This window comes from Hoplias malabaricus, chromosome 1 (assembly GCF_029633855.1).
Source record: "Hoplias malabaricus isolate fHopMal1 chromosome 1, fHopMal1.hap1, whole genome shotgun sequence".
Taxonomy (NCBI): Eukaryota; Metazoa; Chordata; class Actinopteri; order Characiformes; family Erythrinidae; genus Hoplias; species Hoplias malabaricus.
This window is the reverse complement of record NC_089800.1, coordinates 59,870,642-59,893,084: the sequence shown is the minus strand read 5'-3', so window position 1 is coordinate 59,893,084 and position 22,443 is coordinate 59,870,642. Positions and strand designations below refer to the sequence as shown.

Genomic DNA, 22,443 nt, shown 5'->3' with positions numbered 1-22,443 from the left:
GGCAGGGACTGAACCCACAACCCCAGAGCTGTGTGACACCAACTCTGCCTATTTTACCAATATGCTGCAAACCATTAACCATTCAATGAGTAACCCTAGGTAACCCTAATTAGTAACCCTAGGTAAAATGCACTCATTGCTGACAATTGCTGACACTTACAAAATGCATTACAAAAGCTAACTTTCCCTTTAGTCTCAGTCTCTCTCTCTCTCTCTCTCTCTCTCTCACACACACACACACACACATACACACACACACACACAAACACATATTAGAGCTAGAGCAGTAAAACACACCTGTAGAGTAATGGAGCATCATCCCCACTGACTGATTTCTAAGGTTGATGGAGCATCATTTCTTGGTATGTGTTGAACTGGTTTTCACGATCCAGAGCCAATCAGCCAACAGCAGAATATGACCCCACCAATGCTCTCATTAAATCCTCATGGCATTGTAGTAATATCTAGTGCAAAGACATCCCAGAGAATGGTATTTTTTTAAATAAAGGGAGAAAAACATCATGCTATTACCTTTTATTCCAGAGGAAATGTATGCTAAGCAGTTGTCCACAAGACAATAATCCAAAGCAATGCCTCCAGCTTTTTAGTCCCTTATCAAAACCCCAGAGAACACCAGTGGAGTGAGCAGAATCATGTACAATCTTTTTATTGCCCTATGCATAGAAAAAAAAACAACAGTTATACTGGACAAATATATTCTTACTCTACTCTATGCTGCATTCCAGTCTAAAGCTTACATTTAAAAAATGATGCAAAATCTAAATATATAAAAAGAAATCAGAAAACAAATCATATGCAGAGAGCTATACAATATTTGTTTGAATAATGTACGGTTTGTGCATTGCAACTAGCACTAAGTATAGAAATAAGGCTATGTTGTATAATATGCAATATAAGTTCAGAAAAACAAACCCAGTGCGCAGTTGTGGCTTTTACACAGTTGCAGCATGTTATTGCACAGATAAGGTTTTCTTAAAATATAGATTTATATGTATCTACAGTGTGTGATTCTAGTGTGCAGATACCATCCTATTGTACTGAGAAAGTGATACTTTAAAAAAATCACCTCATAAACAGTGGTTTTATGTGAATAGATGCAATTTATGTAAATGTGCATAAATGTGCAGTTGGATTGGACGCTGCTGTGCATGTCATTGTTGTCTGTGTAATGTTCCAGCAACTATTGTGAGTGTGTGTGAGTCACAATTATTGAATGCTTATCTTGTAATGTCTGCTAGACAAAAGAAGTGTGAAAAGGTTGTACTGGTGGGGGCATGGGCATAGTCTCTGATAATCTGTTGTTCCCCAAGTTACAAGATTGTGGTCATTCCTGAGTCGATCTGGACTGACCTGGCCACATCATTAACCCTAACTGTGAATTGATGTGCTAGTGATTGATCACTTTTCTTTTCATTCCAGACATAATCTAGAACTAGGACATTGGCTCATAATATCACATATATAACTGTACATTATTCAGTGTTAAAGTGGACACTACTATATACATTGAAAGCATTTGCATTAGCATTATTCAAAATGTCAAGTAAAGTTAAATGACTCAGCTGGATCTGCCAATATTGAGCAGTCTGTCTATAGCTGTATGCTTGTGTGTGTGTGTGTGTGTGTGATTGAGAAGGGAGATGGCTAAAATGTAGCATTCTATCAAAAATATCCAGAAAGTGTTTTGTCAGTGTTGTAAGTTCTGTTAAAACATCAATGGAAAACCTGCTACCTGCTTCAGCATTTTTCTTGCTGCCTTCTTCCAGCTGGTTCTAAGCAATTCCCTGATTGTATAACATCATGGACACTGTCAACATTGCTGAATATCTTGCCAGAACTAAGGGTCAAAGAGTCAAACTAAGGATTCATCTTGTATGAGCTCAAGCCCAGAGAACTTGGCAGTGTTTCAGGATCCTGATGTGTCACTGATCAGCTTTTACTGACTGCTGAAAATTAGTTTGTGAATTAACCTAGCTTATTTTTTTGTGGCACTACACGACCTTAATAGTGTTTTGTTGCCCATGTCCCAAAGTTTTTCAAATGTATGTCTGGTATCGCATTCAAAATAAGCATATATTTAAAAAACCAATCAAAAAGAATTCTCGGTTTAATATTGTCTTTGTACTGAGGGTGGCACAGTGGTGCTGCAGGTAGTGTCGCAGTCACACAGCTCCAGGGACCTGGAGGTTGGTGTGTTCTCCCTGTGTCTGCATGGGTTTCCTCCGGGTGCTCCGGTTTCCTCCCACGGTCCAAAAACACACGTTAGTAGGTGGATTGGTGACTCAAAAGTGTCCATAGGTGTGAGTGTGAGTGTGTGTTGCCCTGTGAAGGACTGACGCCCCCTCCAGGGTGTGTTCCTGCCTTGCAGCCAGTGATTCTGAGTAAGCTTCAGACCCACCGTGACCCTGAAGCGGATAAGCGCTTACAGACATTGAATGAATGTCTTTGCAGTGTTATCTGTTACTTACAGGGTGTAAATTACCTTTTACTTTTATTTGTTTTTTTAACATTGTGCGCAGTTGAGACACTGTAACCAATGTTTTTCCTGAAATGTCATATTTTAATCTTTGTTAACACATAACAGACATTAAGACATAAGAGAAAGTTATTGTAAAGAGGTTTTTATTAACTGTAGAATGTCATTTGGAAAAAGAATGTAAAATAAATTAAATGAAACAGTGTTCGTACACAATAAGACACACATAAAACACAATAAGACACACATAAAACACCATAAGACACACATAAAACATCATAAGACACACATAAAACATCATAAGACACACATACTAATCAGTTGTAAATGTTAAAGAAAAACTTTATCACATCATCCTCAGCGAATCTCCTTCAGTGAGGAGTGGGCAAAGTGGTTAAGCCCCGCCTCTGTATGAGTGTGAGAGTGTGAATGTGAGTGATACAGAGAGAGAGAGAGAGAGAGAGAGAGAGAGATCCCTCTCTTCTCTGTGGACACAAGATGAAACCGAGCAGCCTGAAGAACAGCGCACACTGGTCCATCACGAACAAAAAACTACGACCCATTAATTAAACCCTCTGCTGAGGACGAGTTGGGCATTACAAGTGCAGTATCTCCACTGTGTTTTACTCTAGTGCTAGTGGGCTAAGTTTTTGCGCTTATTTTAAGGTTAGCATAATCCATATCACGGCCCTATTGTAGTAGGTGTACTGTAGTGAGGTGGACGAGAGAGAGAGAGTCGCGTTTAACCGCCAACTGGGCGGTGAAAACGAGAAAAGGCGTCAGTGGCTGAGGTAAGATAAACTTGAAGAACTCATTCATTGTAACCGCGCTTGCTGTGTGTGAGAGTGAGAGTGAGATATCTCGTTTATCCAGTCTTCCTGCGTCACGAATAAAGGGGACGGAGACAAGAAACAGTTTTAAGTATCAGTGCCCCCGAAAATGGCAGTTTTGTGTATGTAAACATATCAGACTCGTGTTATGAGGGGAAAGCGGGTTGCGTCTATTGTGCCTTCGAAAGATAATAGACCGAAACCTGCACTGCCACAACAGGTTAAACTTGGCTAAGTGTAATGGCAGACCTCCACTAATCCACTTTTGTGCTCTTCAGTGATTTTAGTGGGTTCCAGTCGAAATTTCCTCAGTCCTGAATGAGCTATTACATTGTTAATTTGAATCTACACTCATTAACAAGTGTTTTGTTTTGTTTTGTTTTTACAAAATTCAAATTTCCTGTCACAGACATTAACAGTCAATCAATATATTTGTGGTCTTCTGAAGTTTCTCTAGATTTGAACTCAAGCTACATAACTTAGCATAATAATGGAAGTCTAATTGTTTGGATGGCAAGCAATTTTTGGGGTAAGGGGAGCATTCTGTAAAACGCATTCCCTCTCAATGAATACTGAATACTTCCAAGAGAAGTTTAAGTTTTGTGTTTAGGACATGGATTTGGGGTAAGATGAATTCTTGTAGTGTTCATAACCTTAGACACATTTCTTCCACAAGTACAAACGTGAAGAAGGAACAGTGAGTGTTTCAGGGCTCTATTAATCAATTTTGCCCAGTTAATTCTAGGTTAAGATTAAAATGCTTCCTCAAATCAAATTTTTCTAATAACCTTGAGTAATACCGACTGACCGGTCTACAGTGAAGTCTCTAAAGAACAGCTCATTGGTAAACACTTATTTCACATAGCCTGAGGAGCGGGTATTCCATGAAGGACTGGGTGCTTTTTATGGGATGTTATACATTCACAGTTGCATGTTAAGGTAAAGTGACAGGTGACCTTGATTTTGAATAAATCTTCCACTTCCCAGTCCCATCTGCAAATACCTCCACTCCACCTCTTTTCTACCATGCCTGAGGCAGTAACACATCACACACAGAATCATATGACAGCACATGAAGACAGACTCAAACTATCACTGAGAAAGCAAAATGCACTTTTAATATTTATGATTTCAGCTTATTCATATTGGTGGGGTGCACACAGGCAAACTGTAATCTGCAGACATGAAAGGACAGAATTTTTGCTGCCTCTACTGGTTTATTTGTATGTGTATTTTTATGCAAATGTTTCCAAAGGCCATTTACACTTGTGACAAGTGCTGTTGCAGTGCATCAGAGTTTCTTGAACTGCTCTCAGTCTCACTCTAGATGCAAATGCATATTTTGCTTGGGAACGGCATTTTATTGTTTGTGATTGATTAAGGGTATATCTATTTCAAACAGTATAAGACAAAAATGAAGGAAATGAAAGATAAAGTTTTCATTAGGGATGCATCTAGGGAAACTGTGATACCTGTATGGGTACATAATTATCTGTAAAATATAGACTATACATTGTCTACATTATTACATACAGGTGTTACATCCTGAAATACCTGTATAAGCATTGTAGTTTTTTGATCCATATATATGTGGGGTTATAAAGTAGGCAAAAAAGTAAAATACAGATATTTGGAGCTTATTTTTTAAAATAACTTCATGAGTTTTATTTGATAACTGTTAAAAATAAGCATAAAAATAAAAATCAAAAATATGTTTTGATTGTTTGAACAATTTTCCAACATTTGAAGATCAACACGCAACATGTTTTATGTCAAACATTTCACCACGGGTGTTTTCCACTGAGTGTAATTATGAAATATCTTCCATTGATGAGGTATTTCACCAGCAGTAAGAAGTATCAGAACTATTTTTGCTTCCTTTTTTGTGTGTGTTGTGTGCGGGAATGAAGTAGTATGAATGAAGTATGAAGTAGAGTAAGATGTGAATTTTACACACCCTTGAGCTACAAAACAGTAATTAACATAAATAAGTACCTAATTTCTAATAACATATTGAGTGCATGCTCATTTTCCCTCTTCAGTATCCTCTAGAGTGATATACCAAGATCTTTTGAAAGGCAAGAGTAATTCAATGTGAAGAATTCAACGTTAATATTGCTTTACAGAGAGGTAATTGGTCTGAAATTACAGCTTGGCATCTGGCCCAAGAGGAAACATTCAGCCCTAATGTCATTCATAGCTCTGCAAAATTATTTTGATGGCTCAGATTTTTCTCTCTGAGCTCAGAAAACGATGAGTCTAGGGGTAATAGAGTTGAACTGTCTCTTTGATATTCTCATAAACTCTCTCTCAGTCTCTCTTGGTAACACACATGCAGAGACACACAGAGGAGGGAAAAGGGCCAGATCCAACAGATCCAACATGTAGAAACAGATGGAGATGCTTCGTGCCATGCTGCTTCCATTCAGTCAGGAGGGCTTGAACAGGGCTGTGTAAACCTCAGGAGGGTCAGGCCAAGAAATGTTTTTTTTTTTTTTTTTTGGTGGCTGATATTTAAGCTATTCATAATATTCTTGATTTTTTATCACTGGAGTCAGCCTCTCAGGTCTTATATCATTCCAGTATCTCGAACTACTCGTACAGCATGCGTCTCAGGAACTGTAGGATATGTGTAGATTAATATGCAAATGTTTGCACAAGCTTGTGACTGCCTGTTATGTTAATGTTTTAATTAAAATAAGTTCTGCATGTTTTAAGATTTGTTCCATGTATTTTTCATAAGAACAAAAAACAAGATATTACAAGTGGTATCTAAAGGTTGATGTATGGCTTTATATGGGCAGCATTTTCGTTACTCTGTATCTGAATAGTTACATAGATCTGTAGGATGGGAAGTCTTTTATTAATCATACTTAATTCAACTTGTTAGTGTCTTTTTCACAATTATACAAATACTCAGATACAAATATGCATAGCAACTTAGAGTTTAACCATGTAACAGAGGTAGACTAAAATGTTTGGGGTCTTGCCCAACTGTAACTGTTTCTTTTGACTTGTTGATTGTTTTGGATCTGCATTTAGATTTCTGTATAGATTTTCTATGACTATCTGTTGTAGAAATGAAAATGAAAAAAGGTGGTAGACCCTCATCCTCTCTGCTGGACTGCAGGATGTCACATCAACTCTGTTCTTACAGTACACTTAAATGGATTTGTTTTAAGGTTTAGTGGGTGTAAAACAATAATATTTATTATCTGTATTTGGTTGATGTCTCTGCAAAATTAGGCATCAGAGGAACAAAGTCTAAAATTAAAAATTTTATAACCGGTTTTCCTTCCTGTTGGGTAGTAGAATGCTAAAATAATCTGTGTATGATTGTCTGATGCCACAACATATTATTTTTGATATGTAGGTAGCTTAGTTTAGGTCAAGGAGTTCAGTTGGCATGGGGGTTAACAGAGAGGTCAACTCCATGCTGTGTTTGCATACTCATAAAGCGGAGTTGAAGATCTAAAGGGTATTTCACAGTTTACATTCATTTAGACTGATTAAATGGCTGTAAATTTGCATATGAAGGAATGAGTAAGATGTGTGAAGTAGCTCATGCTTGCATGTGTATGCATCTAATATATATTCTACTTTCTAAAATGTTCACTGCAGTGAGCGGAAGTGAGGGAGTGATAGACAGTGTTGCACTGTGTGGGAGGAATGTGAAGTAATCATGAGTGACTTGAAACCCTGTGTTCCCAGTTCCAAGCTTTCATTTTAAAATAGTCTTTTTTTGTTCTAATATTTCCCTGCAGAGTACAAACAAAAGGTCATTTCTGGAAAGGAGATGCTGCATTAATATTTATTAGGCTCAGTAAAACACTGGCTCATTTGGAGCTTCTGTCTGTTGTTCTGAAAGGTGAATTTGCCACTCTGTCTTTCTGAAGTCTCGCGGCTGAGTGCTGGAGGAGGTGTTGGCACTGGGTGTGGCTCTGGGACATCAGAGCTTTTCCTTTTATCGTACAGAAAGAGATTGCAGCAATTCTTATTGGCAATGGCATTTTAAAGGTCCTTGGGTGAAATACTCTGTTTAAGATTCATGCTTGCAGTGGTTTGCCTCAGAAGAGACAGTGCTGAGAGAGAAAAGAGAGCAGCATATTTAACATGGCATCTCTACAAAGCAATGTGGAACTCTTTTAAAATGTCAAGCACTACAAATGTGATCAGGGGCAACAGACTGCTTTCAAAGTCTGCATTAATTTCACGAATGTGTGTGAATGTGATGGAATATCTGTAGAGTCTAATGACTAACACACTTGGTTATAAGTGTGCAAAATATTTAATGTTGAACCACAATATTTTATTGTGAAGCAGTATAATAAATTACCCACGTACTAACAGGACAGAATGAGGCATCACACTCGGGAGCCACGGGAAGTGGGGGCTCAGACATATCAATCACAAAACACAGTGGAGCCATCATTGTCTGTCTCGCGTGGACACATGCTCACAGGTGCAGAAAAATCAAAGCAGCAGGTTGGTGAATGGGACAGCTGTAATTCATGCTCTGTGGGAGAGAGCACTTTAAAACACAGACATGGCTTTGAAGTGGATACAGGTGATCTCTTTGTATCCTCTGAAAAGCTACTGCCCACCCTTTTGAGATATATAAACGGCATCGATAATATTTTCATTCAAAGCTGTAATCTCAAAATATTACCGCTTTAGCATCGTCCAGTTCCCCAACAGCTCATTATCATTTGGCTGGTGTAACTAAACAATAACAACTAATAGATATCTTCCTCTGTTATCGTAATCACTATTTTTGTTTCAAATGGCACTCATAAGAGGTAAGGAATTTTGAGGATTATAGTAATGTATGTATAGATAAACAGTGGGTTTATGAAGAAAGGGGTGCCTCCAGCCCTCTTGTGTTTTCATACCCAGACTTCATGTCTCTCTGTTGGACTGAGCATTTGTTCTCCTCCCTTCATCTAGCGATGCCAGCCCTCACTCCCACGACCCAGTCCCTCACAGATGAGCACATTTCGCTAAGCTTGTCTGCATTACTTGAAGTTGCTAAACACAATTCCTCTAAAGTTGTTTTCTAATAAACTTTCATGATGTTTTATATCTCTGTATTAATCCTACTTCAGTCCCATGGGCTGAGCCTCAGGCTGGGTAATGCCTGCTTGGGCAGACAAAGTCGCAGTTTGGACAGGGTTTAGCCAGCTTAGCCTTATTTTTCTTTTCTTTTCTGTTTCATATATGTTCATATATGATTGTTTGGCAAGACCTATATGATTGAGCAGAGGACCATTATTTGCAGTAATAAATGGTTAAGGCCCACAAGCCGGAGGTTACCCACCCCTAGTTTAAAATGATACTGGGGTATAAGCCTTGTTCTATAAATTTGAATTTTTTATGCCAAACAATGTGAAATTTCCACATATCAATTATCTCCTTCACTTTAATTGTTTTGTCCTTCTCACATTTTATCCCATTTTTTGCAGATTGTTTATGTTGATGCATTTGATTCTCTTCTGGAGCATTTACTGCATGGTGTACCAGTAACACATGAGAGTATTTAACTGACTGAGCTGTGAAGTCTCCTGCTGCTAATTGGTGTCCAGTTAGGTGTTAGCAAGCTGAACATCTGAAAGGGGATCAGAATTTTGACACACTGCCTACTGGGTAATCCACACATTTGAATGTGTTTATTTAATGTGCGTGGGTGTCAGTTATATTGTTGTATTTTAGGCTTTTTCATTTATACACAGTACATTCAGAGGATCAGTGTCTTTTAACTTGTCTGTGAGTTTTTATTCACTGTTTGAATTACCACAGAATCTCATTTGTAACTTGAGCAGTCACCTGAATTTGGAGACATTTCCACCCTAAGTCACCTTAAAAAAACCAATATCAACCAGCTATGGAGCAATCATGAGCAATATCCTCATTTCAGTTCATGTTTTTCAATGTTTGGAGTTCTCTTCGTTGACTAAAAATACTCCTGACACCTCCGCCATGTGCAGAGAAAGAGAGAGAAAGAAAGACTAGCATACTGACCAAGCCAGTCTGCCTTTCACTCATTTACAGACACTGGGGCTTTGTAAACACATCAGACTAGTTTCCAGCATGAAAACTAGTTTCCAGCATGAAGACTGGAGAGCTAGCATATGGTGAGGAAACATAATCTGAATTTATAAAAAGTGTTGCGTATGCGAAGTATGTAATACTATGTAATTCCGTAATAATTGCGGAATCTCAAGCAAATAATTGTAATATCAGTTGCTCTGCAGTTTTCCACACATCCTAAGTTCAGTCGAATAAGTCAGTTGATTTATGTTTCCCACTGTCCTGCACAAAGTTTGAGATCTGGGTTCTTGTTTCTTAGTAACAGCTTTTTGACAACTACACACCCTTTGTGACCAAAAGCACGGAATTGTCTTAACACAGAGGTAGGATGGAGACAAGGACATTCATTTATGTATTGGAAGTAGATGCGAAAAACAAACTGTATTGTCTCACAAAGTTGAAAGATTTATGGTGACAGTTTTGTTGGTCTTCTGAAGTTGTTAGGACTCTCTCAGTCTTGTTCCATTGTTAGAACTCTAGTTCTACAGAAGTTAGCCTTTTTAAAATACATTTGTTCCTTTTACACCCTATTTTCCAAGATGATTATTTTATATCCTACCTCCACAGAAATACCTCCAGGAAATAAGGGTTCAATATGCACATGATAGAAATTAAGTATATGGTGTATGGGTTCTTTTCACAATGATGTACATTTAGAGCTAAAATATGTTTTTCTCTGATTGCTTTTAAAATCGTTCAGCATTTTTTTCACTCAATGTTTTCTCACAACATCAATGTATAAGTAGTGTGTGCACTGCGGAGGCACATAAGAGACTGTGACAGATGCACACCTGTTGTTCATGTGGCCTTTATGCAGTTATTAGCAGCATTTTTTTGTTTTTACTTAGTGTCACCTGGGCTTTGCATGCTGAGCCTCAATCCAGGATTGTGAGAGAAGACCAAACACACAGAACCAAATGCCTTAGCTTATTATTTGCGTATGATTCATAAAAAACTTTAGCGTTTTCTGCTTTTATGCTAATAGTATATTTTACTGGCTGGTATTCTGTAATGTTCTCTGTACTCAGCTGTTGTGATATGACTCACTCTGGTCATGTAAGTGAAAGTACTGCAGTCAGAAACAGAAATAATAGATATCAGAAACATATGAGCTTATGGGATACAGTCAGCAGCTGAAATGTGTGAGCGGCTGAGAAATGGAGTCAGACAGCAGGGGATTCGGAAGAAGAGGGTTTGTTATTTATGTTGATGACAGAGGGCTATGATAAAAAGCTCTATTATGGTTTCTTGAGTGCATCCACTCTCCTTTCTGAATGACTAATATTTGGCCTCTAGCAAAATGCCTGAAATTGAGGCATGCTTTTGTATAACAGGTTTTTTTTTTATTTCCCTCCCATGTGGGGGACATGTTGTGATTGCTCACAGGTTAATTGTGCACTCAAAATATTAGATCAACAGCAATGTGTGTGTATGTTAGAGAGATAGTCTGGTTTAATTTTGTTTTGTGTCATTTGTTTGTCTAATGTTTTCTTCATTGTCTGCTGCCTATGCATTTGTTATGTTAGCAGTGGTTAACTTCTTTAGAGGAATGAAGTTACCCAGATACCAAAGAAATATTAGTACTGTGAAAAGTACACGCCTACTTTAATTATGTTACTTCAAAATTACTTCACTATTAACTTACTTCAGACTGCATTATGTAGTTAAATTATCTCAAATATACTTCATTGTGCTTTCTGAAACTATCAATATTATATATACATATACGTACGTTAAGCTCAAAATACTGTTCTTTGGTCCATTTTCATAACAAAAAAATGGAAGTGTTCTAAGAACACGGATGCACACAATTTAAACACACATATTTAAATATTTTATGAATTAAAGTATATATCAGTGATTGAATATTTTGTTGAATCTTTGCAAACTTGGCTAGGTCATGCTGCTGTTGCAATACTGCTCCCTCTTGTGGGAAGGTTTAATTATTGCAGATGTCCAGTTGGATTGTCCTGAATGTCAGTTGATTATTCAACGTAAGGACAAAACAGACACCATTTTAATAGGAGTGACCTATTGAACGAGGCCTATCTGTGTGTGCATGTGCAGGTAGGAGGTGAAGCTATGCCCTGCAGTGGACTGAGAGAGCAGTAGTATTCTGTGGCTTAGCCCAGTGTACAGCTTGCCAAGAGGAAGGCGTCTGCAGCACCAAGATGGCTTTACTTGACAAACATAAAGTCAAACGGCAAAGGATCGATAGAATCTGTGAAGGTAAGGTGTTTTTAGAAAGTGATTATATTTTTTAATAATTTGAATGATAAAATTTGTTAACATTACACTTAAGTATTAATCACTTAATTGAACACATGTCATTTAGCAGAAGCTATTTTCCAGCCTGACTTACAAAAAGGCTTTATTTTCCAAACAAATAACTAATTAGGCTAGACTCAAAAATATTTTTGTGCTTAAAAATCGCCAGATACAAAAATCAGGGCTCATACCTAGAATGCATATGTGATGTTTATGTACAAACAATATACAAAGCAGTGAGATATTACATATAATTTTGTGCAAGCACCCCTGATAACAAGAACACAGCGGACCATGTTTGGGCCACTGAGGGCAAAGTTGGGGGCATTTTGCACAGCATTTTCTGGGTGAAACATCAGTTGTTAAACAGAGCTTTTGACATGTCACGTTTTGGCACTTCTTGGCACGTCTTCTTTGGCACGTCTCTTGTTATACTTTGTAACTTACATTAATAACACATCACCGCGACCCTGAAATGGAGAAGCGGAAAAAAGAAGATGATGATGATGATTAATAACACATTATTCATTTTTCTGAATTGAACATTCTGTGAATTTAAAATCAGTTTGAAAAGATTAAAGACTACATAAATCTTGTATACACAGGACATTAATCTAAGTGGTCCGATGGTGGACCAGCAGTGGCTAACAGTCAGCAGGGTACTGACCTTTTAAGACTGTGGACCAATATATGCTTGCTGTCTGGGTTAATTTAGTCTTCAGTGAGAAGCTTCCTATATGTATGCAAATAGGTTACACTTTGCAGGTATGCAGATAGAATTATTCCTTAAACACTTTCTGTTAGTCCTTCTCCACCCATTCTCCAGTGCTCAGGTTCTGACTACCAAGTCACTTTTCTGTAGCCTTTTTAGTTTACCCTCTTTCAGCAGGAGCACAGCGGTGTTTAAATCTCCAGCAGTGCCGCTGTGTCTGATATTCTTTCATTAGCACAATATGCAGCATAACACAACCATGATATACATGCTGCTGACCTTGACATTCTAATGTCAAGCTGGAGAAAATCAGGATCCAGTCTTGCTTCAAATCTTGCTTCAAAAAAAAAAAAAAAATATGTCTGTCTATCCTTCCACTGTGAGAAGGCAGCTTACTGCCCTGGGTCTGTTTGGGGAAACTGCTGGTGCTATCAACTCAATAAAAAGCCCTCTGCAGGGCTCAGACCTCAACATCACAGACTATATTTTAGATAACCTGGACTATGAGAAGCAGATGATACAAGTAATTAAACCAAACAAACATAGAATGATTTATGAACTTTGCATTGTATACTTGTATTGGTTCAGGATAGAACTATCTGAAGCTTCTTGAAAGTTTGTTCCACTTTCTCTGCAGTTCTAGATATTGTAATTAGACTGTAAACTACTAAACATAAGACATAAACATACATGCCAACTCTAAACTCTGGGAGTGTTTTCCATCTACTCTAGTGAAAAATTATAATGGTTTGGCTCATCTTAACTGCCTGATATTATGAGCATATAAACTATATACTTGACCACTGATCCTCCCTCTGTAAGTAGTGGATGAGGTCTGATTTGGCAGACTCTGATTTCCCTCTGCACAGAACAATTAGGGTTGCAGTTCAGAAACCAGAGAGGGGAAATGTGCCTCCAGAGACTTAAAGACTACTCCATCACGGAGAAGAAATCCAATGAGATTCATGTTGCTTGAATACGCAAATGTGTAAAACCTATCACACAATCATACATATCAAATGGGCTTCATTAAAAGTGTCTGGATGTGTTTGTTGTTTAATGGGAAAAGTTGTGTGAGTTTACTCTGGAAGTGGTTTCGCTAAAGTTAGTGGTTGTACAGTTGAAACTGTATTCACATTAAATCCAACAGGGGGAAAAAATCTGCTACCACATCGAATACTAAGGAAAAACGAGACAAGCAGAGAAAAGGCTTGCTACAAAAACAAGTCCTCACTTTTGTGCTTAATTACAATGGAAAGTGATCTCATCTACATTCGATTGTGGCAAACAGACCCAGAGGGGGTTGTGGTTGCCAAAAAAGCCCAACCAGAAAAAAATAACCCTGAGTGCAAAAAAGCAGAGACGATTAACTCAGCAGTGTGCTTTATCCATCAGACAGACATGATCCAGATCTATTCATCAAGTACGAGAGAGTGTGCTAGTGGGTTTGCTTTAGATTAATTTCTGCTCATATCAACTTTGTCATTATTCCAGTACTGCATAATGAAAAGCTTACTCAATAGTCTTCCTGTTGCAAAATATATGGCACATTCACCATTACAGAAATGCTTTTTGTGCTGTTAATTAAGAACAGTGATTTCCTGAATGGTGCATTGTGATGTCCAACTTGGTAGAATATTCTTATGTGTATGCTGTTTTAAAGAACAGTACCCTGCAGAATCAGTGACCAAATTCAGTCAAAGTCAGAGGAAAATAATCTGCTTGCATAAGAACAGAGGCAGTCAATAAAATAAGTGAAAAGATGTTATACAAGTTATTAAAAGATGGAGAGAAGGTGGGACTCCTAACAACGATTCAAATTATTTCCATAAAAAAAAGCTTCTGTCTTTTAAGAGATGAATGGAAACAACTCCACTTCTTCCTTCAGGTCTGAAAATAGCTGCCCGTTTCCATCTTTCCACTTTGGAAAGACAACACGCTGCCTTTGGTTTGAAAGGATGTATTGCTTTCAGGATGCTTACTGAAAGACGAAAATACATTATATACAACTCCACATCCGATTGTTGTGTTCAGAGCTGTGTTTAATTAAAACAAAAAGGGAAAATGTGATAGAATTATATTGTTAACATTATTGGATTTTATTGGAAGTGTTGGTGAGAAAGAGAAAGCTATTTTTTTAAAAACATAATAGTAATTCAAATTAATAGAAAACAGGGAGAGTATATAGAACAGTAGTAGAAAGGTAATTCTCAGTAATATACATAATAAATATGATTTATGCCTAACTGTTTTTAGCCATGAAAATAATATTAATGAAGCCAATATAAAAGAACAATCCACCAAGCCCTCATTGCAAGCACTATTTACATGAAGTTCTCTTGTTTCAGCTTAAAATAGAGGTTTCTGCAACTCTCTCCTCTGTTTTTCCATATTCCATTTTCACTGTTTGTTCATTGCTGTACAACAGAAGAACATTTGTTTTGTAAGCCATAAAATAATAACATGCACACTGGATAGATGAGGCTCACTGAGGCTGTATGTCCCAGAGGTTATTAGTGCCATTAGATTAGTTACATTGCCCAGACATGCAATTGCTTGCTTATTTTCTCTCTCTATTTCTCTTTAATTGCTCTCTCTCTTTCTCACTGCATGTTCTTGAAAGTTTTCCAGAGAGAAAATCTCATTTGCCACAGTCCTTTTCTTTGTTCTACCCCCATGGTGATCCTGATGGACATGTGGGTTTTTTTCAATTCTGAGTAATCCTGTTTAATTGCGTAACTGTGCTCAGTATAAAAAGAAAAATGCACCATCTTTTTGTGTGTCTGTTTGTGTGTGTATGTGTGTGTGTTAAGACCACTGAAATGGTGTCATTATTCATTAGTCTGAATCATGATTACTTCTTGAAGTTAATGAATTGGCGTGTCAAACATTTTTAAACAATATTCCTTTCACTCTAACCTCTGAACTGAAAGGTAATACACGAGTTGAAATAGGAATTGTGCTATAGTCAAGCGTTTAATTTAAGGGCAGGGATGTTAGCTTGCTTGTATCACAGAGGAAGCTGTACTCATTTTTAGACTGCTAAATTAGATCATGATTCAGATGATCCAGCAAAAATAAGTGGGAACATGAATACAGGACAAAACACTTCAGGCTGGGGACTGTTTCACCTTGTGATATAAGGAGGTGGGGATAGACCATATTTTAGAGTTCTAAATAATTAGAGGTTATACCTGGGATATGGGCATGGGGCTGACTACAGAAGGATGCACAAAATCAGTGGTCTGTGTGAACATAAACAGATGCTTTACATCCTTTTATGTTTATATCCTCATTACCGTCATGTCCTTGTCTGCAAAGTACAAAGCATCATTGCACCAGAGACATACATTAATGTTTGTGTTTATAAAGCAAAATTGTTTTTACTTAATGTATATTTTGACCTCTATGCCTTTATATAAAAACATCATGTCCACAAAACTGGGTCATTTTTTTAAAAAATACATTAAAACAAATATCTGTGTGCAAATAATTCACTAACTGTCATACATAATACTGTAAAAAGATTCAAGAAACTAGAGAAATCTATGCCAGGAACAACCACTGAATGTGTGTGACTTTCAAGTATGTTCAAATATATAGTATTTGGAAAAGTCGACTTGTTAAAAAGTGTAATTGTGATATTTGGTGACCCCTTTCCATACTCTCTTTCTCTGTTGTGTTTGGTAATGCCTGTTTCTTGAACAATCACCTTTCCATTTTAATTTTATTTGAGAGTTATGAAAGGGATTTTTAGGCTTAGTGTGAAGGGACTGGTTTAAAGAGCTTAAGAATTTTGCATACAGTGGTCTAAGGTAAGTATTAGAAAAATGTCTGAAGGCTTTGACATCACAGGGTAGAGTGGTTCGTATGTAACTTTATTGTACTTGTAAAAAAAGGTAAATGTAATTACATTTGGTGTAAATTGTATTAGAGCACTCTATATTTGCTGTTAAAGTTATTTTTTTCCTATTAATGGAAGGACTAATGTAAAATAAAAGATACTTACCTATGGCTATTCTGGCTTCAATGAGGTCCGGTCTTGTCTTACACATTAACAGTGCATTTGTACCAGTTTTTATGCTGTTACATGACTGTGCATGCATTGCTGGCACAGTCGCCGGATTATTGTTCAATCTGGATTTTATGTTTTATGACAGCCCTATACGACTTAGCACTGGTGCATTAGGTTTGTTTTAATTTCCCTGGTCTGGCACTTTGTTCCGCCCCTCGGGGTCCTGAGAAAACCTTCCTGCGCAATGCTCACTGGTCAGAACCTCACACAGAGCTACTCAATTATCTGCAGGTAGGTGTGTCTTATTGTAAAGTGTGGCATCATCAACTTCATCATCATCACTGTGGATCCAATTCATCACTGTGTAAGTAAGTTTGTGTGTGCGTGTGTGTGACAGAGACAGAGAGAGAGAGAAAGACGTCAAAAGGGGGCAGTGGATTTAAGCAGGCTTTATTTAGTCTGTAATCCTTAATAGCAATCGGAGCGAGTAAAATGTCCGAGAGTAGGGCACGGATCAGCTCTGCTGGATTAACACAAGCCCCTGCCTGCCCTGTTCCAACCCTCCCCCTGAAAATTTGCCCTTCCTCCCTGTTTTTTCTCGGTGTCCTGTCGTCTGTTCACGGTTGTCGCTTTTCATTTCCACAATGGAGTAGCCAGGCTGCCTTCACCTACAGCCAGCGTGCAAGAGCATTTGGTGTCCTCTGTCCATCCTACATCACCAATAGCCGTACTCCTCAGATTAATTATTCGGCGATCGCCTGCCAAGAGGAACTACCTGATAACCAGATCCCACAAACTCTAAAGAGAGAAGAGACAGACATTACAGGTGGTACTCTATTGAAAAAGTTTCCACATATCTTGTGGAAACTTTTCTTTTCTTTCCCTTCCTTCTTCCTGACATAAGCGTGTGACTGAATAGCGAAACAGTTTTTTTTTCTTTTTTTTTTTTCCTTGGTCTGGAGTGTCTCTGTTGCTGATGTTAATCTCCAACAAGCAGTTGCCGATTGCCCGCTCCCAGAGCTGGGACACACTTGGTGGGAATGAGGGTCAGTGGGATCGTAGTGAGAGTATTTTTGAGCAACAGGCTAGGATGACTGGCCGGCGAAATTCCTCATCCTATGGAGGGGATGCAGGAGGAGTTTGGTATGAACCACCTTCTGGTGTACGTCCTCCTGATCTGGATATGAAACGGGAACCGTACTCTTATCAGGAGTCGCTCTACAACCAGCAATACTTAGATCGACCAGACCCTCGCAGCATTAGGAAAAGCTCTGTTCCTGAACTGAACAATCACTATGACCGGCCACCCATGGCCCACCGTGGTTCCCTACCTCCACAGGACTATTATCAGCAAGATCCTGGCATGTTCCCCAGGGCATCTGATGGATTTATTCGTGGAGAACAGTCTCACCCCATCAATAGGTCAACTTCTCATTATGGAATAATGGGAGGGACCCGACCACCATGGGAACAGAACCAAGGTGGGAGGTCCGGTCCTCCTGCCCCTACTCCTGCCCCACATCCTCCTCCAACCCCTACCACTCATGAAATGACCCGCATTTACAGGGACCCCTGTTTCCAAGGATCCACATCCCTTCCCGGTCCCCCTCCTGCCACTCCAGTTTCTAAAATGATGCCAGATGGACAGCGCATTCCAAGCCGCGCTCCTTCTCCTGCTCGCTATGCTGTAGAACCAACTTCTCCTCGCTATATTGGGGAGCCACCAGCCTCTCTTACTGGGCGATTGTTGTATAGTGACATTAATGGAAAACCCATGGACCCTAATCAGCCTGCGGCCACCTGCTTGGTGGTGGATCCAGCAAATCAAGGAATGGATGGCACCGCTAGAGGTATGATCACTCATCAGGAAAGCCCTTCACCATACACTATACAACAGCAAGCACAACAACAAATCCAGCAACAGTTGCAGCAGCAGGTTCAGCCAGTCCAGCAAGTGCAACCAGTGCAACAAACACAGCAAATGCAACAAATGCAGCCAGTTCAGCAAATGCAACAAATGCCGCCAGTTCAGCAAGTGCAACAAATGCCGCCTGCTCAACAAGTGCAGCAGATTCCTTCTGTACAACAAGTACATTCAATGCAGCCTTCAGCAGTTCAGCAGGTGCAACCTGTGGCACCTCCAAATCCTGTCTACGATCCTAATGCTCCCCTACCAGCTCCTGCCCCAGTGACTGCCCCAAACACAGCTACAATCCCTGCTCAGTATCCTCCTCAGCTCCCTGTTCAACCTGCTATTCTTGCACCTCCACTTTCAACACCTCAAACCCCTCTGGTTCCTGTGGACCCTAAGAGAATGGCAGACCCAGAGTTCTTGGCATTTCTACGCAATGAAGGTCTTTCTGAAAGCACTATCACCTCTTTACTACAACAGGGCTTTGATTCCACTGCAATGTTGGCTGTTATGGAAGAGAATGATGTTAGGTCTGTTGCACCCAACCTAGGACAGGCTCGTGTTCTTTCCCGTGTGGCACTCAGCTGCAAACGTCCATCTGATGTACCTCCAACCACACCAAACCCCATTAGTGCTCCCGTACGTGGCCGGTCGAACAGTTTCAGCCATCGCAGTGACATCTATATGCACCAGCAACCTCCAATGACTCCAGGCATGGAATCTCACTATATGCAGCCACCCTCCAACCCTTTGCAGACCATGTCCCCCAGGATGGGTGAGGTCATGGGTCGCAGACCAAGTAGTGCTCCTTCCCAGCAGCTTATGGAGGCTAGTTTATACCATGGAGCCAAGACACCTGGATCTTTCAGTGGTGCCATGGTCCCTGTACAATCCCGTCCGATGTCTGCCTATATACCTCAAGCTGCTGTTCCTGTACCATCCATGACTGCAATGTCCCAGCAAGTAGCCTATCCATCACACATACCAGTAATGCCACCGCAGATCCCTGGCTTGCAACAACAAATGCAGACTTTGTCGACATCTCTTCATGGTGTGCCACAGGCATTGGCAGTGACTGCTTTGCCACCCCAGCAGGCCCCCAAGGCATACTGTACCAACTACACTGTGCCCATGGAACTGATGAAGAGGGATCGGAACTTGACCACAATGACACCCATGGCCAGTCCACACCCAAGTCCACAGATCATGCGAAAGGCTGGGTCAGCACCTCATGAGAGTGCTTTGGTACCTGTAGGTGCTGCTATAACTGGCCAAAGTTCTAACCTCGCCAATCAGAAGCTTAGTCGGCGCACTGGACCACCCGTCATTGTCTCCACAATGGCATCTCCTGAAACAAGTAAATCAAAGCCCTCATCATCATATTCTCTTACCCTCTGCTTTTTCCTTCCTCCTTTATTCCTCTGTCTTGTTTTGTTCATAATCTTATGTGAATGAAAAACATACTTTGCATAATTATGTTCCCACATTGAGGTTATGTTGTATGCTATTCTTTTTTTAAAATATCAATGAGTGTGTTCACATACACTTAAAAATCTGTATGATTATTTATGTGCTCATGTAAACTGCATACTCAAGTTTGAGATTAGAGTAAGGACTAGAAATCAGATTAAGGAATCCATTAAAAGAGCTGGATTTTATCTCAATAATCTGATATATCAGTGCATGTATACTTGAACCTGATTTCTTTCTGATTTCTCGGTCTGCGCATGCTTGCAAATGTAACCGGACTTTATTAACTACCACTCTGTCCCATGAGTCCTTACTATGAACACACATCCAACAGCTCAGGTCTCTGTCTAATAGGGGGGATATGCTATGTCCAAGAACAGACACTTATTTAAAAAAGCTTGTTTCCATCTAAGCAGCAGAAGATCCCTATTTACAGGTAAAGTGGGAATCTGAGAATCTGTTTTTGTTCAGTTATCGGATTAAGTGCTTGTAAATGCATTTAAAAAATAGAAACTTACAGTTTCATGCAAAACTGCAAACATAAAACCTTCAAACACAAATCACTGTTCTTTCTGTATTCAGAAGCTAATTTCAGGAAGCTCAAGAATTATTCAATCTGTTCATTTCCCATGTTGTATTATACGGTATTGTTCTGTTAATTGCATGAAATGTTTTTCTCTGTTTACACTGCACTGATTTGCTGCAACTAGAGTGCATACATATTTTGTGCCGCATTTGTTAGATGACTGCATTATTATTCTCATGATTGATTCTCAGAAATTTCTGTTTCTGTGGTTGAAGATGCATCTAATTTGAACTAGATCTGCTCAAGGCTTATGCCCTACAGGTTTCTGCATGTCCAGTGACTGAACTGGATTGCTCCCTATTTCATTTGTTACAGTTCAGTGGCCTTTCAAGTTACTTAATCATGTCACTGCAATATTAGTCATCTGCTATAACCTACCAAACCCCCTTTAGTGTGTCAGTGACTGTCAGACACCGTTGTGATATTTTGGCCATTACATGCCTTGAGTTTGTTTAAAACTGAATGAGTGATCTGAATGCATGATTTAGAGTCTGCTCATGAATTGCACATGGTGTTAAACAAGAACTAGTACTTTATATGCAAAACAATTTCTCTTACATTTGCAATGAGATTCAACTTTCAGTTAAACAGTGTTGTATGTTTAAGAGATGTCGTATACACTGGACGTTTGAGAGCAGAAACTGTTATGTAGGGCATGATGTAGAGCTTGGAGGGGGTTACAGTGTAATATTTCAGGGCTCTCTCTAATCCCACCCATGCTGTTGATGTAACAGAGCTCTTTCACCCTGCGGCCCATGTATCTGATGTGGAATGGCTGCATTGGGGGAGGGGTTTAAGAACAGTGAGTTGGACTAAAGCTGAAATAGTGATGCAGTGTCAAAAGCCAGCAGGAAATTAAACAGCATATCGCCGTAGTAAGTCAGAGTAATCTGACTGTAATTACTGTAATCAAAGTGATGGCATATAATGAAAGAACATCTCAAGAGGGAGCTGAGAAATAGAGGTGCACAGTTGCACACATGACAGACTGGCAATCAGTGCCCTGCTGATGATGTGCAAGAACGCAGAATGAGTGGTCCTGATATATTGGATATGTTTATAGTCTGATATTTTTTTATGCAATAGCCCTGTGTCTTACATAGTATTTTATTGATGCTGTCCCACAGTGATTGGTACATAGATGTCTAGAAAATCCATGTGTGTTTAAACGGTCAGAATGTGGCAGTAAACGAGGAGCACGGTGGACTTTTTTCTAAGCAGTGTAATAAGGAATGATGGCATGCCAATCCATAACTCTCCTTTCTACAGCATTATCTCATTTACAGCTTCCTCTCATTCTCTGTGAATTTAATCATTGTCTTTGTCCATATCTCAATTGTTCTCTGTCTCTCATTCTTTCTTGCCCTCTTAATTTGGGTTCATCAACACTTAATGACTTTAGACAGGTTTCCTCTCATGTAATGAAATGGTTATCCTGCTGTCTCAGCTGCTGCTTATCAGGTTATAGACTCCTGATTACACAGCCTACATGAGACTTTATCAATCAAGGGTATTATTGTGTGTGGGTGTGTGTGTTTTAAAGGGAATGTAGAAAATTCTGGAAGCTACTGTTCTCATAAACACCCAGTGTTTGTTTCAGAATTCAGAAGCTCAGCATCTTTTAAGGTAGAACAATATGTTTGAGTAAGAAATGAGACTGTAGCATGTACATGGCTTAAGAGTTCAAGCCTGAGCCATTTAAGGCTGAGACCCTTCATTTCCCACCCCCATTTACAGAGTCAGGGCTGCATACAAACAAAAGGTTTGGGCTTAAATTCAAATTAAAGCCACCTTGTATAATTTGCAATATTACAAATTACACAAAATAAAAAAGTTATTTTATAACCTTCTAGGCCTCCCCAAGACAAAAAGTTAAGGTGTTGTTTGAATTTTATTTTTTTCTTTCTTTTTAAATTTCATTTGTAACATCATGCAATCCTGACCGTGACTCCTGATTTGTTTGGAATCATTTAAAAACTTTACTTCCCTTTTACAAGTAATAACTGTATATATGCTAATCCAGAAGACCCCCTTAGGACTATTAGTCTCTATATAAGGACACGTGG

At 39.1% G+C, this 22,443-nt stretch overlaps 1 protein-coding gene across 3 annotated transcripts in view; it reads left to right on the top strand.

Moving 5' to 3' along the window:
• Positions 1 to 2,945: 2,945 nt before the first annotated feature.
• ctbp2a (C-terminal binding protein 2a) overlaps positions 2,946 to 22,443 on the top strand; it is a 37,963-nt gene continuing 18,465 nt past the window's right edge. For 2 of the 3 annotated variants that reach the window (XM_066680445.1, XM_066680437.1), the window contains exons 1-2: positions 2,946 to 3,288; positions 11,482 to 11,643. In XM_066680445.1, the coding sequence (XP_066536542.1) occupies positions 11,586 to 11,643 (58 nt within the window). In that variant the 5' untranslated portion in view covers positions 2,946 to 3,288; positions 11,482 to 11,585. Of the gene's footprint in view, positions 3,289 to 11,481; positions 11,644 to 17,385; positions 19,679 to 22,443 lie in introns of those variants that run through there. The other variant, XM_066680453.1, reaches the window with a different exon arrangement.